Here is a 16,638-nt window from a genome sequence, read left to right as displayed (position 1 = left end):
GAGGGACGGCCCCTCAGGGAAGGCCCAGACCCTTCCCAACCTTCCCCACCAAGGGCAAATCCAGCTCCAGCAAAGCCAAGGTCGCCCCAGTCATGCAACCCGACTCTGATCAGACATTCCACGCTTGCCCAAAGGTCTGTGTGGCGCAATTCTGGGAGCAATGTCCTCACCGCGAGTTCTCCATCATCACCTTTAAAGGGAGATTCCCACTTCTGTGTATCAGCCCCGTCTCCAGCAGCTGCAAGAACTTACTGTTTTGGACATTTCCCGTCCCCTGTCAAAGCTGGTTCAAGCTGGACAAGGCGGCTTAAAGTTGTTTCGGGGAAAAAAAAAGGGAAGTTTAGATGTATGCAAACTGTGCTATCGCTTAAGTGCCATATCTCTAGGAAGCCAAGTGAATTTCCTTCCCTGTCCTCTCTGCGCTACGTGACGTGGGATGGGGTCAGGATAACGCAGGGTCACCAGAGCAGATCACACAGGATCCCAGGCGGGTCTGAATGTCTCCAGAGACAGCAAAGAAGTTTCTCCTCATGTTCACATGGACCCTCCTGTGTTCCAGTCTCTGCCCGTTGCCCCTCACCCTGGCGTTGGGCACCACTGAACAGAGTCTGCTCCATCCTCTGACACCCACCCTGGGATATTGATCCCATTGATCAGATCCCTCTCAGCTTCTCTTCTCCAGCTCAGCAGCCCCAGCTCTCTCAGCCTTTCCTCGGCACAAAGATGCTCCAGACCCCTCAGCATCTTTTTGTCCCTCCCTGGACTCTCTCCAGTGATTCCTTGTCCTTAAACTGGGGAGCCCAGCACTGGCCCCAGTTCTGCAGACGGGGCCTCCCCAGGGCAGAGCAGAGGGGGAGGAACAACCTCCCTGCCCTGCTGCCCACACTCTTCCTCACAGAGCCCAGGTACCGTTGGCCACCGGGCACATTGGTGGCTCATGGTCACCCTGTTGTCCCCCAGGACTCCCAGGTCCTTCTCCACAAAGCCGCTTCCCAGCAGCTCAACCCCAACCTGTGCTGGTGCCAGGGGTCGTTCCTCCCCAGGGACAGGACCCCACACTTGCCTCAGTTGAATTTCATAGAATCACAGAATCATTTTGATTGGAAAAGCCCCTCAGGATCATCAAGTCCCACCATTCCCCCACCCCTGGCACTGCCCCATGTCCTGAGAAGCTCATCTCTGCATCTGGATGACAGCTGGTGACACAGACCTGTGGCTTTGACAGGTGACAAAGCATTAGATCTCCAAATCCCCCCCTGGGGAGGGATAAGTTTTGGGTGTGGAATGGAAGAGCTGCTGCTGGGAGGAGACCTGGGATGCGATGAACTGTGCGGAGCTTCCCCATGGTGTCGTTATCCGCGGAACGGAGGAGGTTTCAGCCTCAGCACCCGCAGGCAAAGAGCTGTTGCCATGAGACAGCGCAGATCAGCTCAGCACATTCCCAGCGCCGGCCTCCCGAAGGACAACCCGCACCCCAGCGCCCCCATCTCCCCTCTCCTCAACTCCGCTCATGCGTCAGCATACACCCAGAAAAACGGGGAGCGCTCTGCATCCATCCTCTGTGTTCCCATCCCAGAAATAACCCTGGAAAGGAGCTTGAGAGTGCGAGGGGCAGCAAATCACAGAAGGGTTTGGGTGGGAAGGGACCTTCAAAGCTCACTGAGTCCATGAGCAGGGACATCTGCACCAGCTCAGGTTGCTCAGAGCCCCGTCCAGCCTGGCCTGGGATGTCTCCAGGGATGGTTCAGCCACCACCTCTCTGGCCAACCTGGGCCAGGCTCTCACCACCCTCAGGGCAACAATTTCTTCCTCATGTCCAGCCTGAATCTCCCTCCTTTAGTTTAAAACCACCACCCCTCGTCCTATCACAAGAGGCCCTGCTCAAAAGTCTGTCCCCATCTGTTTCATCGGCCCTGTTTAAGTACGGAAAGGCTGCAATAATAATCATCGAATCATTTTGGTTGGAAAAGCCTCTCAAGCTCGTCGAGTCCAACCGTTCCCCACCCCTGGCACTGCCCCATGTCTTGAGAACCTCATGTCCGTCTGTCCAACCCCTCCAGGGACGGTGACTCCAGCACTGCCCTGGGCAGCCTGTTCCAATGCCCCACAGCCCTTTGGGGAAGAAATTGTTCCCCACATCCAACCTCAACCTCCCCTGGCGCAACTTGAGGCCGTTTCCTCTGGTCCTGGCGCTTGTTCCTGGGGAGCAGAGCCCGACCCCCCCTGGCTCCAAGCTCCTTTCAGGCAGTTCAGAGATCAGAAGGTCTCCCCTCAGCTCCTGTTCTCTCGCTCTACAAGATCCATCCTGGCTGCTCCCGCACAAGAACCCCCAGTGCCAGAACAAACCAGGGTCTCCCTACTTTGCAGGTGACACCCCCTCCCTTGCCCCGCTGCCAACCTCTCTCCACTCCCTCCTCCACAAAACACGCTTGTTTTTAATATTCGGAATAACGAGCAGACAGTTCTCATTCCCCCAAGTAACACCTTGGTAACAGCGTAGGCGTTGCAGGAGTCATCGCCTGGTTTCCTTGGGCCCAGGAAATCACATTAGCTTGATCAAATTTAAACTTTCGGCTGGTGGGAAAAGAGCCAAAAGATACCAAGGTCCTTTTTTCTAGATCGGGTGCTCTCCAGTCACAGAGGGGGAGGGTAGAGCTCGTAACAGGCTGGGGCTGAAAATGCCGTTCCTGTTCCTTTTTGCAAGGCTGCTATTTCCTGAGCGGTGGCCGCTACTCATGACACGCACACGAGTGACGAAACGCCACCACCCCACAGGGCGCACATCCTTCCCCTCGGTGCTTCGGGCCTGGAAAACAGGGCGTTAAAAATGCCACAGAACAGCCCATTTCCTCAAACTGTGCTCGCGCTTTTTTTGGCTGTTTCCTTCTGAAAATACAGCGCAGACACGACATGGGTCCGCGATAAAACGACAGCAGGATGTTCTCCACTAGTGGACGCAAACAGAACTACTCCACAGTCTGTGCCGTCGTTTGAAAGCTGGGACACAGGAGAAGTAACACAATCAAAAATGCTTTAGTGTATTAAAATATAGACACTTTACAGCCAGTTCTGTTCACTACAACTGTCTCAAAACAGCATCCGCACGCAAACAGGCGCCTCACAGCCCACGCAAACGAGAACATTAACAGGAAACGCGCAACGTCTCACTGAAAGTATCACCTACCCACACTTCCCTCAAGGCCGAACCCACTCCCAAACGTGCAGGGAACCGTCGCTTGCCGCTGACAATAAAGTTCTGGGTTTCTGCGGGTGCCACGTGTGTGTTGTCACCAGGGGAGGACCCTCGCCACTGCCCGCTCCGCCGAACGCGTGGCCTTTGTGGATAAATATCGGCTCCGCTTCCCGGCCAGAGCTGTCCCAGCTCTGCGTGTCGTACACGTGCACGGTGCCATCGAAACCTTGAACAAAAGGGAATCAGAGAGGCCGTGGAATTATTTTTTTGCTCTAGTCTTATCAGGCTCGAGCTCATCTCCCAGCAAGAGACAGAAACGAGGACAAAGGCCCAGAGTGACAACCTGCGACAGCGGAGCTTCCAAGCCTCCGAGGAGCTCGTGTCAAGCCAAGGGTGAACACAGGCCAGACCCAAAAAGCCTGAAAATTCCCTAGTTTGAATGTGCAAAGCTCTGGCCAAGAGGCAGCTTTGCTGCCCAGCCGGTCTTACCAGCGTGGTATTGCTGCGGTCAGGCTGTCGCTGGCACTATCGGCGCAGCGTGTGCCAAGAATTTGGGGTTTTTGTTCTCCCAGGAGGGAAGCGGGAGCCCCCCAGAACCCATTGGAGGTGATCAGCTCACATCTCTGCTCTGAACAGTCAGGGTGTTTAAAGTAAGGTGGGGTGAACTGGACAGAAATATGGAGCAAAAAATCATCCAGAAAAAGAGATCTCTGCCCAAAAGCACGTACCTGAGACAGCAAGGCAGCCCTGCAGAGCAGGAGCCCAGGAAACGTGCAGGAACTCCGCACCCGAGCTGGGACAAGGAAATTGGCATTTCACCCAAGCCAAGGACTCCGAGGTTTTTCTTACGTCTGTCAGGCTGAGGTGCCCTCCGCTCGAGAGACGAGCGACGGGTCGGGAGCCGGACTCGGAGCCTTGAGGTGCGACCCCCATGCGCCAGCGCTCGCCACACGGCGCCCAGGGGACGGACGCGGCCTCCAAGGGACCCTGCGGCTGCCGAACGTCGGCCAGGCACAGCCGGCCCTCGGCACAGCACAGCAGCGCCGTGTTCCCGTCCAGGAACGCCACGTCGCTGAGCTCCTCGCCGGTTCTCGAGGCTGGAAAAAAAGAAAGAGATGCAGATCTCAGACAGCACAAAGAGTGTTTGAGCGATTCCCCTCACGCCAAGAAAGGCCTTGAGGTGCTGGAGTGCGTTGAGAGAAGGGAACGGAGCTGGGGAAGGGGCTGGAGCACAAGTGTGATGGGAGCGGCTGAGGGAGCTGGGGGTTCAGCTGGAGAACAGGAGCTGAGGGGAGACCTTCTGATCTCTGACCTGCCTGAAAGGAGCTTGGAGCCAGGGGGGGTCGGGCTCTGCTCCCCAGGAACAAGCACCAGGACCAGAAGAAACGGCCTCAAGTTGCGCCAGGAGAGGTTGGGGTTAGATCTGGGGAACAATTTCTTCCCCAAAGGGCTGTGGGGCATTGGAACAGGCTGCCCAGGGCAGTGCTGGAGTCACCATCCCTGGAGGGGTTGGACAGACGGACATGAGGTTCTCAGGACATGGGGCAGTGCCAGGGCTGGGGGAATGGTTGGAGTTGATCACCTTAAAGGTCTTTTCCAACCGAAATGATTCTGTGATTTTCCTCACTTGGGGATGAGGCGCGTGGGGACTGACTCATACTGTGTAGGTGAAGGCAGCTGGTCTCCAGGATCCCCAACAAACCAGGCCTGGACTAACCACCTCAAGGTAAGGCAGGGCTGGTTTAACAAGGTTTAACAACCCTCCTACCACCTGCACGGACAGACCACCGACTAACACACAGCTCGCTCAGATGTTGACGCTGATTCCAACAACCCCAAGGGGCCAGCACCTCCCTCGTTTGGGACAACACGTGCAGCAAACACTCTGCAAACCCTATTCTTTGCACTGAAACCATCCACCGCGTTCTTGTAGGGCACAAATTTGGGGCAGAAGCTTGAGAAATCACCATCAGCATCATAGCATTGTAGCCTCTTTCCACAAGACTTTCTGCAAATACCTTTATAACCTTTGGCACGTGTCAAAGAACACACACAGTGAAACGTTTGCTGCTTGAGGAGTTACCTTTGGCTTTGCCCAAACCCCAGCCTTCCAAAACCAGACATTAGACTTGGCTTAAATACCTGCTGTGTAGACGTTTTTCCTCGATTCAACCTCCGTAATTTGGACGCTGTCGAGTCTCGAGCCGTGAAGGACCCATGGGGCTTTGGCTGAAATCGTTGCGATTTTAGCCCAAGGTTGGCCAATGTCGTTTTCTGCAGCTATGGCACTTACGGATTTAATAACATCTATTTGAAAGAGAGGTAAGCAGTTGTAAAACGCATCAGGCGTCACGTAATCCACAAGATTAAGCTGTTTCACAGCCTCCTAAAGCTAAAAGCGACCTACTAAACCCATAAGAAATCCAATTATGACCAAACCCCGCTCCAGAATAAATCCACTCTTTCCAAAACATCCAGCACGGATGAACAACAAGCCATTTAAAAAAATCTAGCAAAACGCACGGAAAGTTGCAAGCAACATGTTTATTGTCAACTAAGAAGAATGCTTGCATTAACATTTTGCACTTCCTTTCTGGTGGTTTCAAAGTGTTTCACAACACTAGACAAAGCAACAATACTTTTTTAGAAGCAGGCAGACGTGGGCTTGGAGAACTGAGGTGGATCGCAATATATCGTGAAAGTTGATGTGTGAAGTGCTTTGTTTCTAATGCTTGGAGTTATTAAGAGAATATTATGTCAACTATATGATTAGGTTTTTTTTTTTGTACGACTAAGAGCTCACAAATAAGTGGAAAGCTGCTGACAGGTGTAAACATACTACTGGATGAGAGGAACTGGCCCCAAGTTGCGCCAGGGGAGGTTGAGGTTGGATGTGGGGAACAATTTCTTCCCCAAAGGGCTGTGGGGCATTGAACAGGCTGCCCAGGGCAGTGCTGGAGTCACCATCCCTGGAGGGGTTGGACAGACGGAGATGAGGTTCTCAGGACATGGGGCAGTGCCAGGGCTGGGGGAATGGTTGTAGTTGATCATCTTAAAGGTCTTTTCCAACTGAAATGATTCTGTGATTCTGTCATTTTACACCCAGGAAGAAGGGGAAGTTGGACGAGCTTGACGCAAGGACTGAATTGAGAAACTACTCGCGCTCAGAAACACGTTCCCTTACCCGAATCCTCTGCTGACACCTGCCAGACCTGCAGGGAGCTGTCGGGTGGGCCACTCGTCACCAGCAAGCTGAGGAAACAAATAAAAAACCCCCACAAAACTCTTCAGGAGCAGAGAACAACCTTTTTTTTTTCCCCAAACCTGATGAGCATGGCTGTGCTCTGCCACTCCTGCTGCATGGAGCAGAGATGGGGCTGCAAGGACTATAATCCCAGAACTCCTCATACCAGGGTGCTTTACACAGCATTTAATACACAATGGCATTTAATTAGCACATTTTCCAAAAGTGCTAGACTGGGAACGCCGCAAAGAGCCCCAAAGCAGCAACAGGGGCTCGTGTAGGAGGAGAAAAGCGAAGGAGTGAATTGAATCAGCCAGAGGGAAGCGTTTTTGCTTGGTCTACAACCCACAGCAGGAAATAAAAAACCTTCTGAAGCTGCTCACGCAGGGATGGAAAAGGCAGAGCCGGGAAGCTCCACAGGCCCCCGCCGCTCAGAAACAGGGTAGGGAGGGATCCCTGCTGAGCCAGCACCAACGCCAGCAGCCCTGGAAGAAGCTGAGGGTTCAAATTATCCAGCAGCAGTTTCGGTTTCCCTGCCAGCCCCCCAAAAAAGCCAGAGCATTGCAGCTTTTGGTATGGCAACAGCGGGGTGCACCCCATTTTGCTGAGCAGCCCAATAAACACCTCCTCTGCAAACACCAGGATGGGGCTCTGGGATGAACGTTATGTGTCAGTGACTGGTAAATCCTCACTCAGACTCACGCTGCTCTCAGAGCTGGCAGGATTGACCAGCCGGGTTGGGAAGAGGCAAAAGGAGCTCGATCTCAGTGGACAAGCCCCCTCTCCATCTCCTGGCAGGAAGATGTGCTGGGGGAGGGTCAGTTGGACATGAGGAAAAGGTTCTTCACCCAGAGGTGCTGGACACTGGAACAGGCTCCCCAGGGAGGTGTCACAGCCCCAACCTGACAGTGTTCAAGAAGAGACTGAACAACGTCCTCAGACACATGGTGTGAACTGTGGGGTGTCCTGTGCAGGGACAGGAGTTGGACTTGATGATCCTTGTGGGTCCCTTCCAGCTCAGGCCATTCTGTGATTCCATGATCCTGTGGCCATACCTGGTGTCTGGAACGTGTTTCAGGCCGTACACTGGGCGGTTTGAAAATGCACCGCATTCCACCTTGAAATCTCTCTCTGGACACAGGCCCTAGAAATCAAGAGGCAAAATCATTTCTTCGCACTTAATGGTGCAGAACTTGGTGCAGTCAGTTACCACAAAAAAAAAAAAAAGACAGAGAGACGAGACACATTCTTGCTTGGGAAAGCTTGTTCTTGTCCAGTAACGCCCACAATGCTCTTTACAACTGCCTGAAAGGAGGTTGGAGCCAGGGGGGGTTGGGCTCTGCTCCCCAGGAACAAGCGCCAGGACCAGAGGAAACGGCCTCAAGTTGCGCCAGGGGAGGTTGAGGTTGGATCTGGGGAACAATTTCTTCCCCAAAGGGCTGTGGGGCATTGGAACAGGCTGCCCAGGGCAGTGCTGGAGTCACCATCCCTGGAGGGGTTGGACAGACAACATGAGGTTCTCAGGACATGGGGCAGTGCCAGGGCTGGGGAACGGTTGGCCTCGATGATCTTGAGGGGCTTTTCCAACCAAAATGATTCTGTAACTCTATGATTTCAACAGGAGCTACAGGATTGAAGGACCCCAAAATAGTTAAAGGAAAAAAAGCATATGGAGAAAGCTGCTGCCAAGAGCTCTGATCGGGTTTGTTGCCACCTGTGCACGTCTGGCTCAGCAGCTTTCACTTACCCAGTGACCAAGATCCACTTTCTGCTTCAGCGTAGGCATCACACACCCACGGGCCACCCTCGCTGCTCAGCACCGTGGTGCCCCAGCCTCGGGCAGCTCAGAAAGTCCCTTCTTCATTTTTCTGTGCATCCCCATCTGTCATATTTCCCCACAAAACACTTTAATTCACACATCTTGGAGGAGACTAAGAGGAGACCTCATCACGGTCAACAGCTTCTTCACAAGGGGAGGAGGAGGAGAAGGCACTGAATTCTTTAGTGACCAGTGACAGAACCCCAGGGAATGGCAGGAAGATGTGCCAAGGAGGGTCATTTGGACATGAGGAAAAGGTTCTTCACCCAGAGGTGCTGGACACTGGAACAGGCTCCCCAGGGAGGTGTCCCGGCCCCAACCTGACAGTGTTCAAGAAGAGACTGGACAACGTCCTCAGACACACGGGGTGACCTGTGGGGTGTCCTGTGCAGGGACAGGAGTTGGGCTCCATGATCTTTGTGGGTCCCTTCCAGCTCAGGCCATTCTATGATTCCACGATCTGGAGATGAAGTTTTCACGGCACAAGCTGCCCACAGAGCAGCGGGATTACAGGACCTGACTGCCAACCTGCGCCACCTCAACTGGGCAGCAGCCGGGTGAATTACGTGCTTTACCTTTCTACCAAACCTGCTCTAACTTGGCCAAGTCCTTGTCAGAGCAGCACAGACCAGGTAACAGCTTGTGAAGCCGAGCACAGCTCCATCTCTGAAGACACGAGGTCAAGGGGGACAGAGGGACCTGGTGCCACCCTGGCTGCAACACCCACCTGCGTCTCCTTTGCCTGCAGCGTCGGCGGCGGGAGCAGCTGCAGGATCTCGTTCCCACCAGAGTCCTCATACCCGGCTACACAGACACCTTGGAGGTGGGGATGAAGAACCAGGGACATGGTGAGGGACACCCCACCCTCCCTGAGCCAGACCCCAGGTCCATCCTAAACCCTGAACCCAGATTAGGGTTTAAAGAGGCCGATGAGAAAGATGGGGACAGACTTTTTGAGCAGGGCCTGTTGTGATAGGACAAGGGATGATGGTTTTAAACTAAAGGAGGGAGATTCAGGCCAAACATAAGGAAGAAATTGTTGTCCTGAGGGTGGTGAGAGCCTGGCCCAGGTTGGCCAGAGAGGTGGTGGCTGAACCATCCCTGGAGACATCCCAGGCCAGGCTGGACGGGGCTCTGAGCAACCTGAGCTGGTGCAGATGTCCCTGCTCATGGCAGGGGGGGCACTGGGGGAGCTGGGAAGGTCCTTCACCCCACACTATTTTGTGATTTTACGATTCTATGAACCCCGGCACAGCCCCAACCCCTCAACCCCACTCCTGGGGTCCCACCCTGCACCTCGGCCACCCCCCTGGCATCCCAGCCCGACCCCACGACCTCCCTTCTCTCCCCTTGATGACCCTCTCCGTGGCCATTTCCCATTTTCTCCCCCCCAGCCCCTCACTCACGGTTCCCCCGGGCCCATTCGATGACGCGGGTGGGCGCCTGGAGCTCGAAGGTGTGAAGCTCCTCGTACCTGCGGGGAGGAGCAGGAGATCAGCGGGGCCCGGGGGGCAGCGATGGGGCCCGGGGGGGCCGGGAGGGCAGCGATGGGAGCCGGGGTTCCCTCACATTCGCAGCGACTGGATCAGCCATTCGTCCGCGGCCTCCTCCGCGCCGCCCGCCATCTCCATGGCAACGCCCGCCCGGCGCGCCCGTGACGTCACGCGGCGGCGCGCCCGTGTGACGCCGACGGGTGGCGGGGAGGGTCAAAAGAGGTCGGAAAGCGGTGGGGCGGTGCTGCGTTAAAGGGGGAAAAAAGCCGCGGGGTTTAGGGGGAAAATTGAGGTTTTTTCCGCTGCTTTCGGGCGTTGGAACAAGTGGTGGAGTTGCCGTGAGGAGCCGTTGAAGGAGGAATGTTGTTTGTACAAAACTGGGGACCTGGAACCCGACCCCAGCAGGGGGGAAGGACAGAGAGACACCAGGCTCCTTAATGCAAGTTAATTTAATAAATAATAATAATAAATAATACACTATAAAAATAACAAAATACAATAATAAAAATAAAATAAATAACAAATAATAATAAATGATAAAAATAATAAAAATAAAAAATTATAAAAATAATAAATTATAAAATAATTAAAATAAAAATTATAAAAATAATAAATTATAAAATAATTAAAATAAAAATTATAAAAATAATAAATTATAAAATAATTAAAATAAAATGATATTTAAATAATGAATAATAAGTAATAAATAAATAAATTAAAAGGTAATAAAATAAAATAATAAAAATAATAAATAATAATAAATAATAATAAACAATAATAAATAATAATAAAAAAATGCAAATCCTTGATGCAAAACGAAGTCTCTCCGAACTAATCCCGGGATGCAAACTGATGGCTGTATCTAAAAAGTTAAGCGAGGGGGAAGGGTAACCAAAGAGCCAGGAATCCACGTTTTAAATAAATCAGTAAGGTTGTCAGAATTAGGTGCATGAGACGGGTAAACTGAGGCAGGGTGGGGCGTCTGTAAACCTGCACTTCCAACCCATGGGGAGCAGGGGAGGGGATTTGTGGCCGGGATTTGGGGGGTGATATGAGCAGGGGCTTTTTGCCCTATTCCTTGTGTCTACCTTTAGGTAGAACACCCTGTCTTGCAAAATAGTTATTAAAATCTGCTTTGCTGAGAGATGCTGCCTGGGCCTATTCTATTGGCAAGGTGGTAGTTTCCTACAGTCACCATCCCTGGAGGGGTTGGACAGACGGACATGAGGTTCTCAGGACATGGGGCAGTGCCAGGGCTGGGGAACAGTTGGACTCGATGATCTTGAGGGGCTTTTCCAACCAAAATGATTCTGTGATCTTCTGTGCATGGGACAGCAGGAAGCTGGAGAAGCACCGTCAGGTCACATTGCAGCGTTGACTTCAGTCACACATTTTAACGACCAGAACTCTAAAATGTAGGTAGGGGTGCAGGTTTACACGTGACTTTGTAATTATAACCCAGGTAGTAATCACAGAATCATAGGAAATACGTGATGCTCTTTTCATAGAATCATAGAGTGTCCTGAGCTAGAGGGACCCACAGGATCATGGAGCCCAACTCCTGTCCCTGCACAGGACACCCCACAGGTCACCCCGTGTGTCTGAGGACGTTGTCCAGTCTCTTCTTGAACACTGTCAGGTTGGGGCCGGGACACCTCCCTGGGGAGCCTGTTCCAGTGTCCAGCACCTCTGGGTGAAGAACCTTTTCCTCATGTCCGACTGACCCTCCCTGGCACATCTTCCTGCCGTTCCCTGGGTTCTGTCACTGGTCACTAAAGAGTTTGACGCCTCCCTTTCCTCCTCCCCTTGTGAGGCAGATACCTGTGTTTTATCAAATACACAGAAGTATCCACGACCGGGCACGGTGATAAATTCAGAAGCCTCCCAAATCTTTGTAAAATCCAGCCTAATCTCTCCCGTTTATGCCAGTGCCTCTACAACGTGGTGATTACACGCTGGATCCCACCTGACCCTTCCCTAAGTTTTCACAGAATCCCAGAATGTCAGGGGTCGGAAGGGACCTCGGAAGCTCACCCAGTGCAATCCCCCCGCCGGAGCAGGAACACCCAGATGAGGTTACACAGAAGGTGTCCAGGCGGGTTGGAATGTCTGCAGAGAAGGAGACTCCACAACCTCCCTGGGCAGCCTGGGCCAGGCTCTGGCACCCTCACCATGAAGAAGTTTCTCCTCAAATTTAAGGGGAACCTCCTGTGTTCCAGTTTGAACCCATTGCCCCTTGTCCTATCACTGGTTGTCACTGAGAAGAGCCTGGCTGCATCCTCCTGACACTCCCCCTTTCCATATTGATCCCCATGAATGAGTCACCCCTCAGTCTCCTCTTCTCCAGCTCCAGAGCCCCAGCTCCTCAGCCTTTCCTCACACGGGAGATGCTCCACTCCCTGCAGCATCTTTGTGGCTGCGCTGGACTCTCTCCAGCAGTTCCCTGTCCTTCTGGAACTGAGGGGCCCAGCACTGGACACAATATTCCAGATGAGGTCTCCCCAGGGCAGAGCAGAGGGGCAGGAGAACCTCTCTGACCTACTGACCACCCCCCTTCTGATACACTTTTCCTTTTTAATTTTTAACAACATGTCATTCTTAGATATTTCACTCTTTTCCTGCTGTGTGTCATCCCATCATCTGTGGTTTCCCGTGCCCAGGGGATGCTGCTCAAGCCGGGATTGCCGGGCTGGGCCTCGCTGGTCGCTCTTTCAGCCGTACGTCCGTCTCCGTTCCTCTCCAGCGCAGACTCAAAGGGTCGGTGCCACTAACTTGCTTCCCTCTGCGGACTTGCCGCCTGCTAACAGCAACGCTTTGGGATCGGCGGTGACATTTGGGAGTTTATTACAGATTATTGTGCTTTTTTCTGCCTTCTGGCCGGGTTTTAGCTGGCGTTGGGAAGCAAGCTGTGTCTGTTTTCCGTGTGTTTTCTGTCACACTGCAAGGTGGCAGCCTCCGGCTTCTGAGGCGGCGCCGGAATAATCAGAAAAATGGCTTGTTTTGAGAGAAATACATCCGAATTTGGATCTCTTACTTTGTGTGGTGTCTCCTGTGTTATCTGACGTTCTGTGCTGTTTGTTTCCCCCTCGTTTTCCAGCGCACTGTCGGTGTCGGTCAATGCAGGAGTTGTCGCAGAGGGATGGAGACGCTTTGGGCGGTTTTGTCGGGTGATTTCTTGGGCTCCTGCCGTGCTCGGAGAGGTGGTTGGACATTCTGGGTGACGTGACGGGTTCAGGCTCGGGCTGTGCTGTCTGAACTCTGTGCTTGGGGCTAATTCAGGGCTGCCGGGACAGCGGGGACAGAGAAGCGAGGGCAAAAGCAGAGACAGAGGCAGAAGCGCTGTGAAAACACGGATGGAAAGCCAGAGCCCTTCAACTGAGACTCTGCTCTGGAAGCAGAAACTGGGACTGGTTGATGTGATAAACACTTTGCCTCACCTCTGGTTATTTTCCCAAGATAGTCTACTTTGTTGCTTCAAGATACACAGGTATTAGAACCGTTCAGAGAAAGGATGGAGAGAATCACAGAATAGTTTGGGTTGAAGGACCTTCCCAGCTCCCCCAGTGCCCCCCTGCCATGAGCAGGGACATCTGCACCAGCTCAGGTTGCTCAGAGCCCCGTCCAGCCTGGCCTGGGATGTCTCCAGGGATGGTTCAGCCACCACCTCTCTGGCCAACCTGGGACAGGCTCTCACCACCCTCAGGGCCAACAATTTCTCCCTCATGTCTGGCCTGAATCTCCTTCTTTTAGTTTAAAACCAACACCCCTTGTCCTATCACAACAGGCCCTGCTCAAAAGTCTGTCCCCATCTTTCTTCTCGGCGCCTTTTAAGCACTGAAAGGCCGCACTAAGGTCTCCCCGGAGCTTCTCTTCTCCAGCTGAACAGCCCAGCTCTCCCAGCCTGTCCTCCCAGCAGAGCTGTTCCAGCCTCGGGTCATTTCTGGGGCTCCTCTGGCCCCTCTCCAGCAGCTCCATGTGTGTCCTGTGCTGAGGACCCAGAGCTGGCCCAGCACTGCAGGGGGGTCTCCCCAGAGCGGAGCAGAGGGGCAGAATCCCCTCCCTCCACCTGCTGCTCACGCTGCTGGGGATGCAGCCCAGGACACGGGTGGATTTCTGGGCTGCAAGCGCACGTTGCCGGCTCATGGCCAATCTTTCACCCCCAGCACCCCCAAGTCCTTCTCCTGGGGGCTGCTCTCCATCCATTCTCGTCCAGCCTGTATTTGTGCCTGGGATTTCCTTAGCCCATAAACATACCTGGGCAGGTACCACCTCCCAGCGCTTTTACTGCTTAATTCACTTACAGACCTGTCGGCCCTGAGTTTGTTCATCTCAGTTCACAAATGCTCACGTTATTTTTGTAAAATAGCTACTTCTCCCAAGGAACAAGTGCCAGGACCAGAGGAAACGGCCTCAAGTTGCGCCAGGGGAGGTTGAGGTTGGATGTGGGGAACAATTTCTTCCCCAAAGGGCTGTGGGGCATTGGAACAGGCTGCCCAGGGCAGTGCTGGAGTCACCATCCCTGGAGGGGTTGGACAGACGGACATGAGGTTCTCAGGACATGGGGCAGTGCCAGGGCTGGGGAACGGTTGGACTCGATGAGCTTGAGGGGCTTTTCCAACCAAAATGATTCTGTGAATCTATGATTCTAAGAATCTGAAATTCACTAAAAGGCTTGTCTTACTGATTCTTTTCATATACGTGATTCAAAAAGAATGTGTTGCGTAAACATCTTGTGAAGAACCTGAAAGAAACTTCCTGCTCTGCAGTTTTTGTTCTTTTTTTTTTTTTTTTAATCTAAATCGTATGACTGTTACAATACATTTGATAGAAACCTGCGAGGCTTGTTGGAGTGAGCCGGGACATGGAGCTGTGACAGCACCCGCTGCACTTGAGAGCACAGAGATGTGGCACTTCGTGGGCTCAGAGCTGTGTCACCCTTGTGTCACCTTGTCCCATCAACTCTTTTTCTCATCTGTGCACTAATTGCAGGGCATGAGCTTAGCCCGAGGCGGACGAGCGGCCAAGTCAGCGCAACGTTCTCCTCCAACAATGTGTGAGAACAGAGAGAAGGAGAAATATCAAAGGAAGCGCTGGGAGCCTGAAAAACATTTTCTCTGCACGTTCTCGCTTTCTATTTTATCTTTATCTTTCCAGATGACTGGGGGAGCAAAGTGGGTAAGTGGGGGAAAAGAGAAAACCCTCCCTTACTACAGATAACTCGGAGCGTTTTCGAAATACCGAGGTCTGAATGAAGACAACAACCGAAACAACCATTTAAGTTGAAACAAAAGAAACATTTTAAGGCTATTTCCAAATCTCTCCGGAAAAGAAATACTTTAATCTCAAAATATCGAAGAGGAAAGAGTAAAAAATGGGAACATTTGTTACAGAGTTAGACTAATAGGAATGGGCTGAGCTGGTTTGTTGTGCCTCAGTGTGTGACTTCGCCAATTTGTTTAAATAAAATACAAAACTGCTGGGTTTTTTTTTCAGCAGAGAGCTTGGCAAAGTGAAAGAGAGTACTATTGCCTTAGTTGCTTCTCTCTGCCTGCAGAGTTTGCACTAAATCTGTTTTTGGGCAGCCTTGGAGATGTTGTTTCTTGGGAAAACAAGTTGTCAAGGGGCTTGGAATGGAAATTGTTACTTTGGGAACTGATAAGGTCTTTAAACGAAATGTAATGGTAATTGCCTACTGGACCTCTGAGCAGTCTTGAGTCTGAATGCTATGCAGTAGTTACAAGGATAAATATAATATTTCCAGTTGCTATATCATAGAATCATTTTGGTTGGAAGAGCCTCTCAAGCTCATCGAGTCCAACTGTTCCCCCACTACCCCCCGTCCCTGAGAACCTCATGTCCGTCTGTCCAACCCCTCCAGGGATGGTGACTCCAGCGCTGCCCTGGGCAGCCTGTTCCAATGCCCCACAGCCCTTTGGGGAAGAAATTGTTCCCCAGACCCAACCTCAGCCTCCCCTGGTGCAACTTGAGGCCATTTCCTCTCATCTAAAAGAGACTGAGGAATCCTAAGAACTCTGAGCTGCTCATCCTTGCAATCGGTGCATCCTTTCAGGTACACACCAATGCGTAGCGGTGAGCTTGCCCTGGCCACAGGCAAGGTCTGCCTTTTTAGGCTTGTGTGTTTGCAGTCTGTCGCTCTGGACTCACAGCACTCAGCCTAAAAAATTCAAAATGTCAAGATACAACCTGCCACGTGTCCGCCTGCAGAATCTGCGAGGTCCATAAATTCATGATCTGGACTGCTGCTGCAGCAGATGTGAAATACCTGGGAAGGAGAGATCGTAGAATCATAGATTCATAGAATGTTTTGGGTTGAAGGACCTCCCCAGCTCCCCCAGCGCCCCCCCTGCCATGCGCAGGGACATCTGCACCAGCTCAGGTTGCTCAGAGCCCCGTCCAGCCTGGCCTGGGATGTCTCCAGGGATGGTTCAGCCACCACCTCTCTGGCCAACCTGGGCCAGGCTCTCACCACCCTCAGGGCAACAATTTCTTCCTCATGTCCGGCCTGAATCTCCCTCTGTTAGTTTGAAACCATCACCCCTTGTCCTATGGCAACAGGCCCTGATCAAAAGTCTGTCCCCAAAAAGAAGCAGAGATGGAAACCCGTGGGGGAGCGTGGAGTCCAGCTTCCTCCTAGAAAAACAAATATTTGCTGTAAACAGAAATAGGAAGAAAACCCATTTATTTCAGTGAAGGCAACGTTGCTTTTTAAAGCTGAACAAACCCAAAACTAAGGTGAGAAATTTGGGAAGCTTGGCTTCCTGCGGTTAATGCCGAACCAGAGGTACATGCAGCTGATCTCAAAGTGTTGGCTCTTTTCAACCCTCTGGGATCTTGTCTCCTGCGAAGAGTCGCTTCTCAGGCTTAATCC

The 16,638-nt window shown here is 52.4% G+C and overlaps 1 protein-coding gene across 1 annotated transcript; it reads right to left on the bottom strand.

Annotated features, from left to right (window-relative positions):
- Window positions 1-2,627: 2,627 nt before the first annotated feature.
- WDR73 (WD repeat domain 73) lies at window positions 2,628-9,893 on the bottom strand. The gene is made up of 8 exons (XM_065649264.1): window positions 9,826-9,893; window positions 9,663-9,730; window positions 8,984-9,072; window positions 7,493-7,581; window positions 6,378-6,445; window positions 5,336-5,500; window positions 3,922-4,290; window positions 2,628-3,419 (listed from the first exon to the last, which is right to left on the bottom strand). The coding sequence occupies exons 1-8, from the start codon at window positions 9,885-9,887 to the stop codon at window positions 3,196-3,198; spliced, it is 1,134 nt and encodes a 377-aa protein (XP_065505336.1). The 5' UTR covers window positions 9,888-9,893; the 3' UTR covers window positions 2,628-3,195.
- Window positions 9,894-16,638: the final 6,745 nt, after the last annotated feature.

This window comes from Caloenas nicobarica, chromosome 1, assembly GCF_036013445.1.
Source record: "Caloenas nicobarica isolate bCalNic1 chromosome 1, bCalNic1.hap1, whole genome shotgun sequence".
NCBI classification, from domain to species: domain Eukaryota; kingdom Metazoa; phylum Chordata; class Aves; order Columbiformes; family Columbidae; genus Caloenas; species Caloenas nicobarica.
This window is presented reverse-complemented; position numbering and strand designations above follow the sequence as displayed.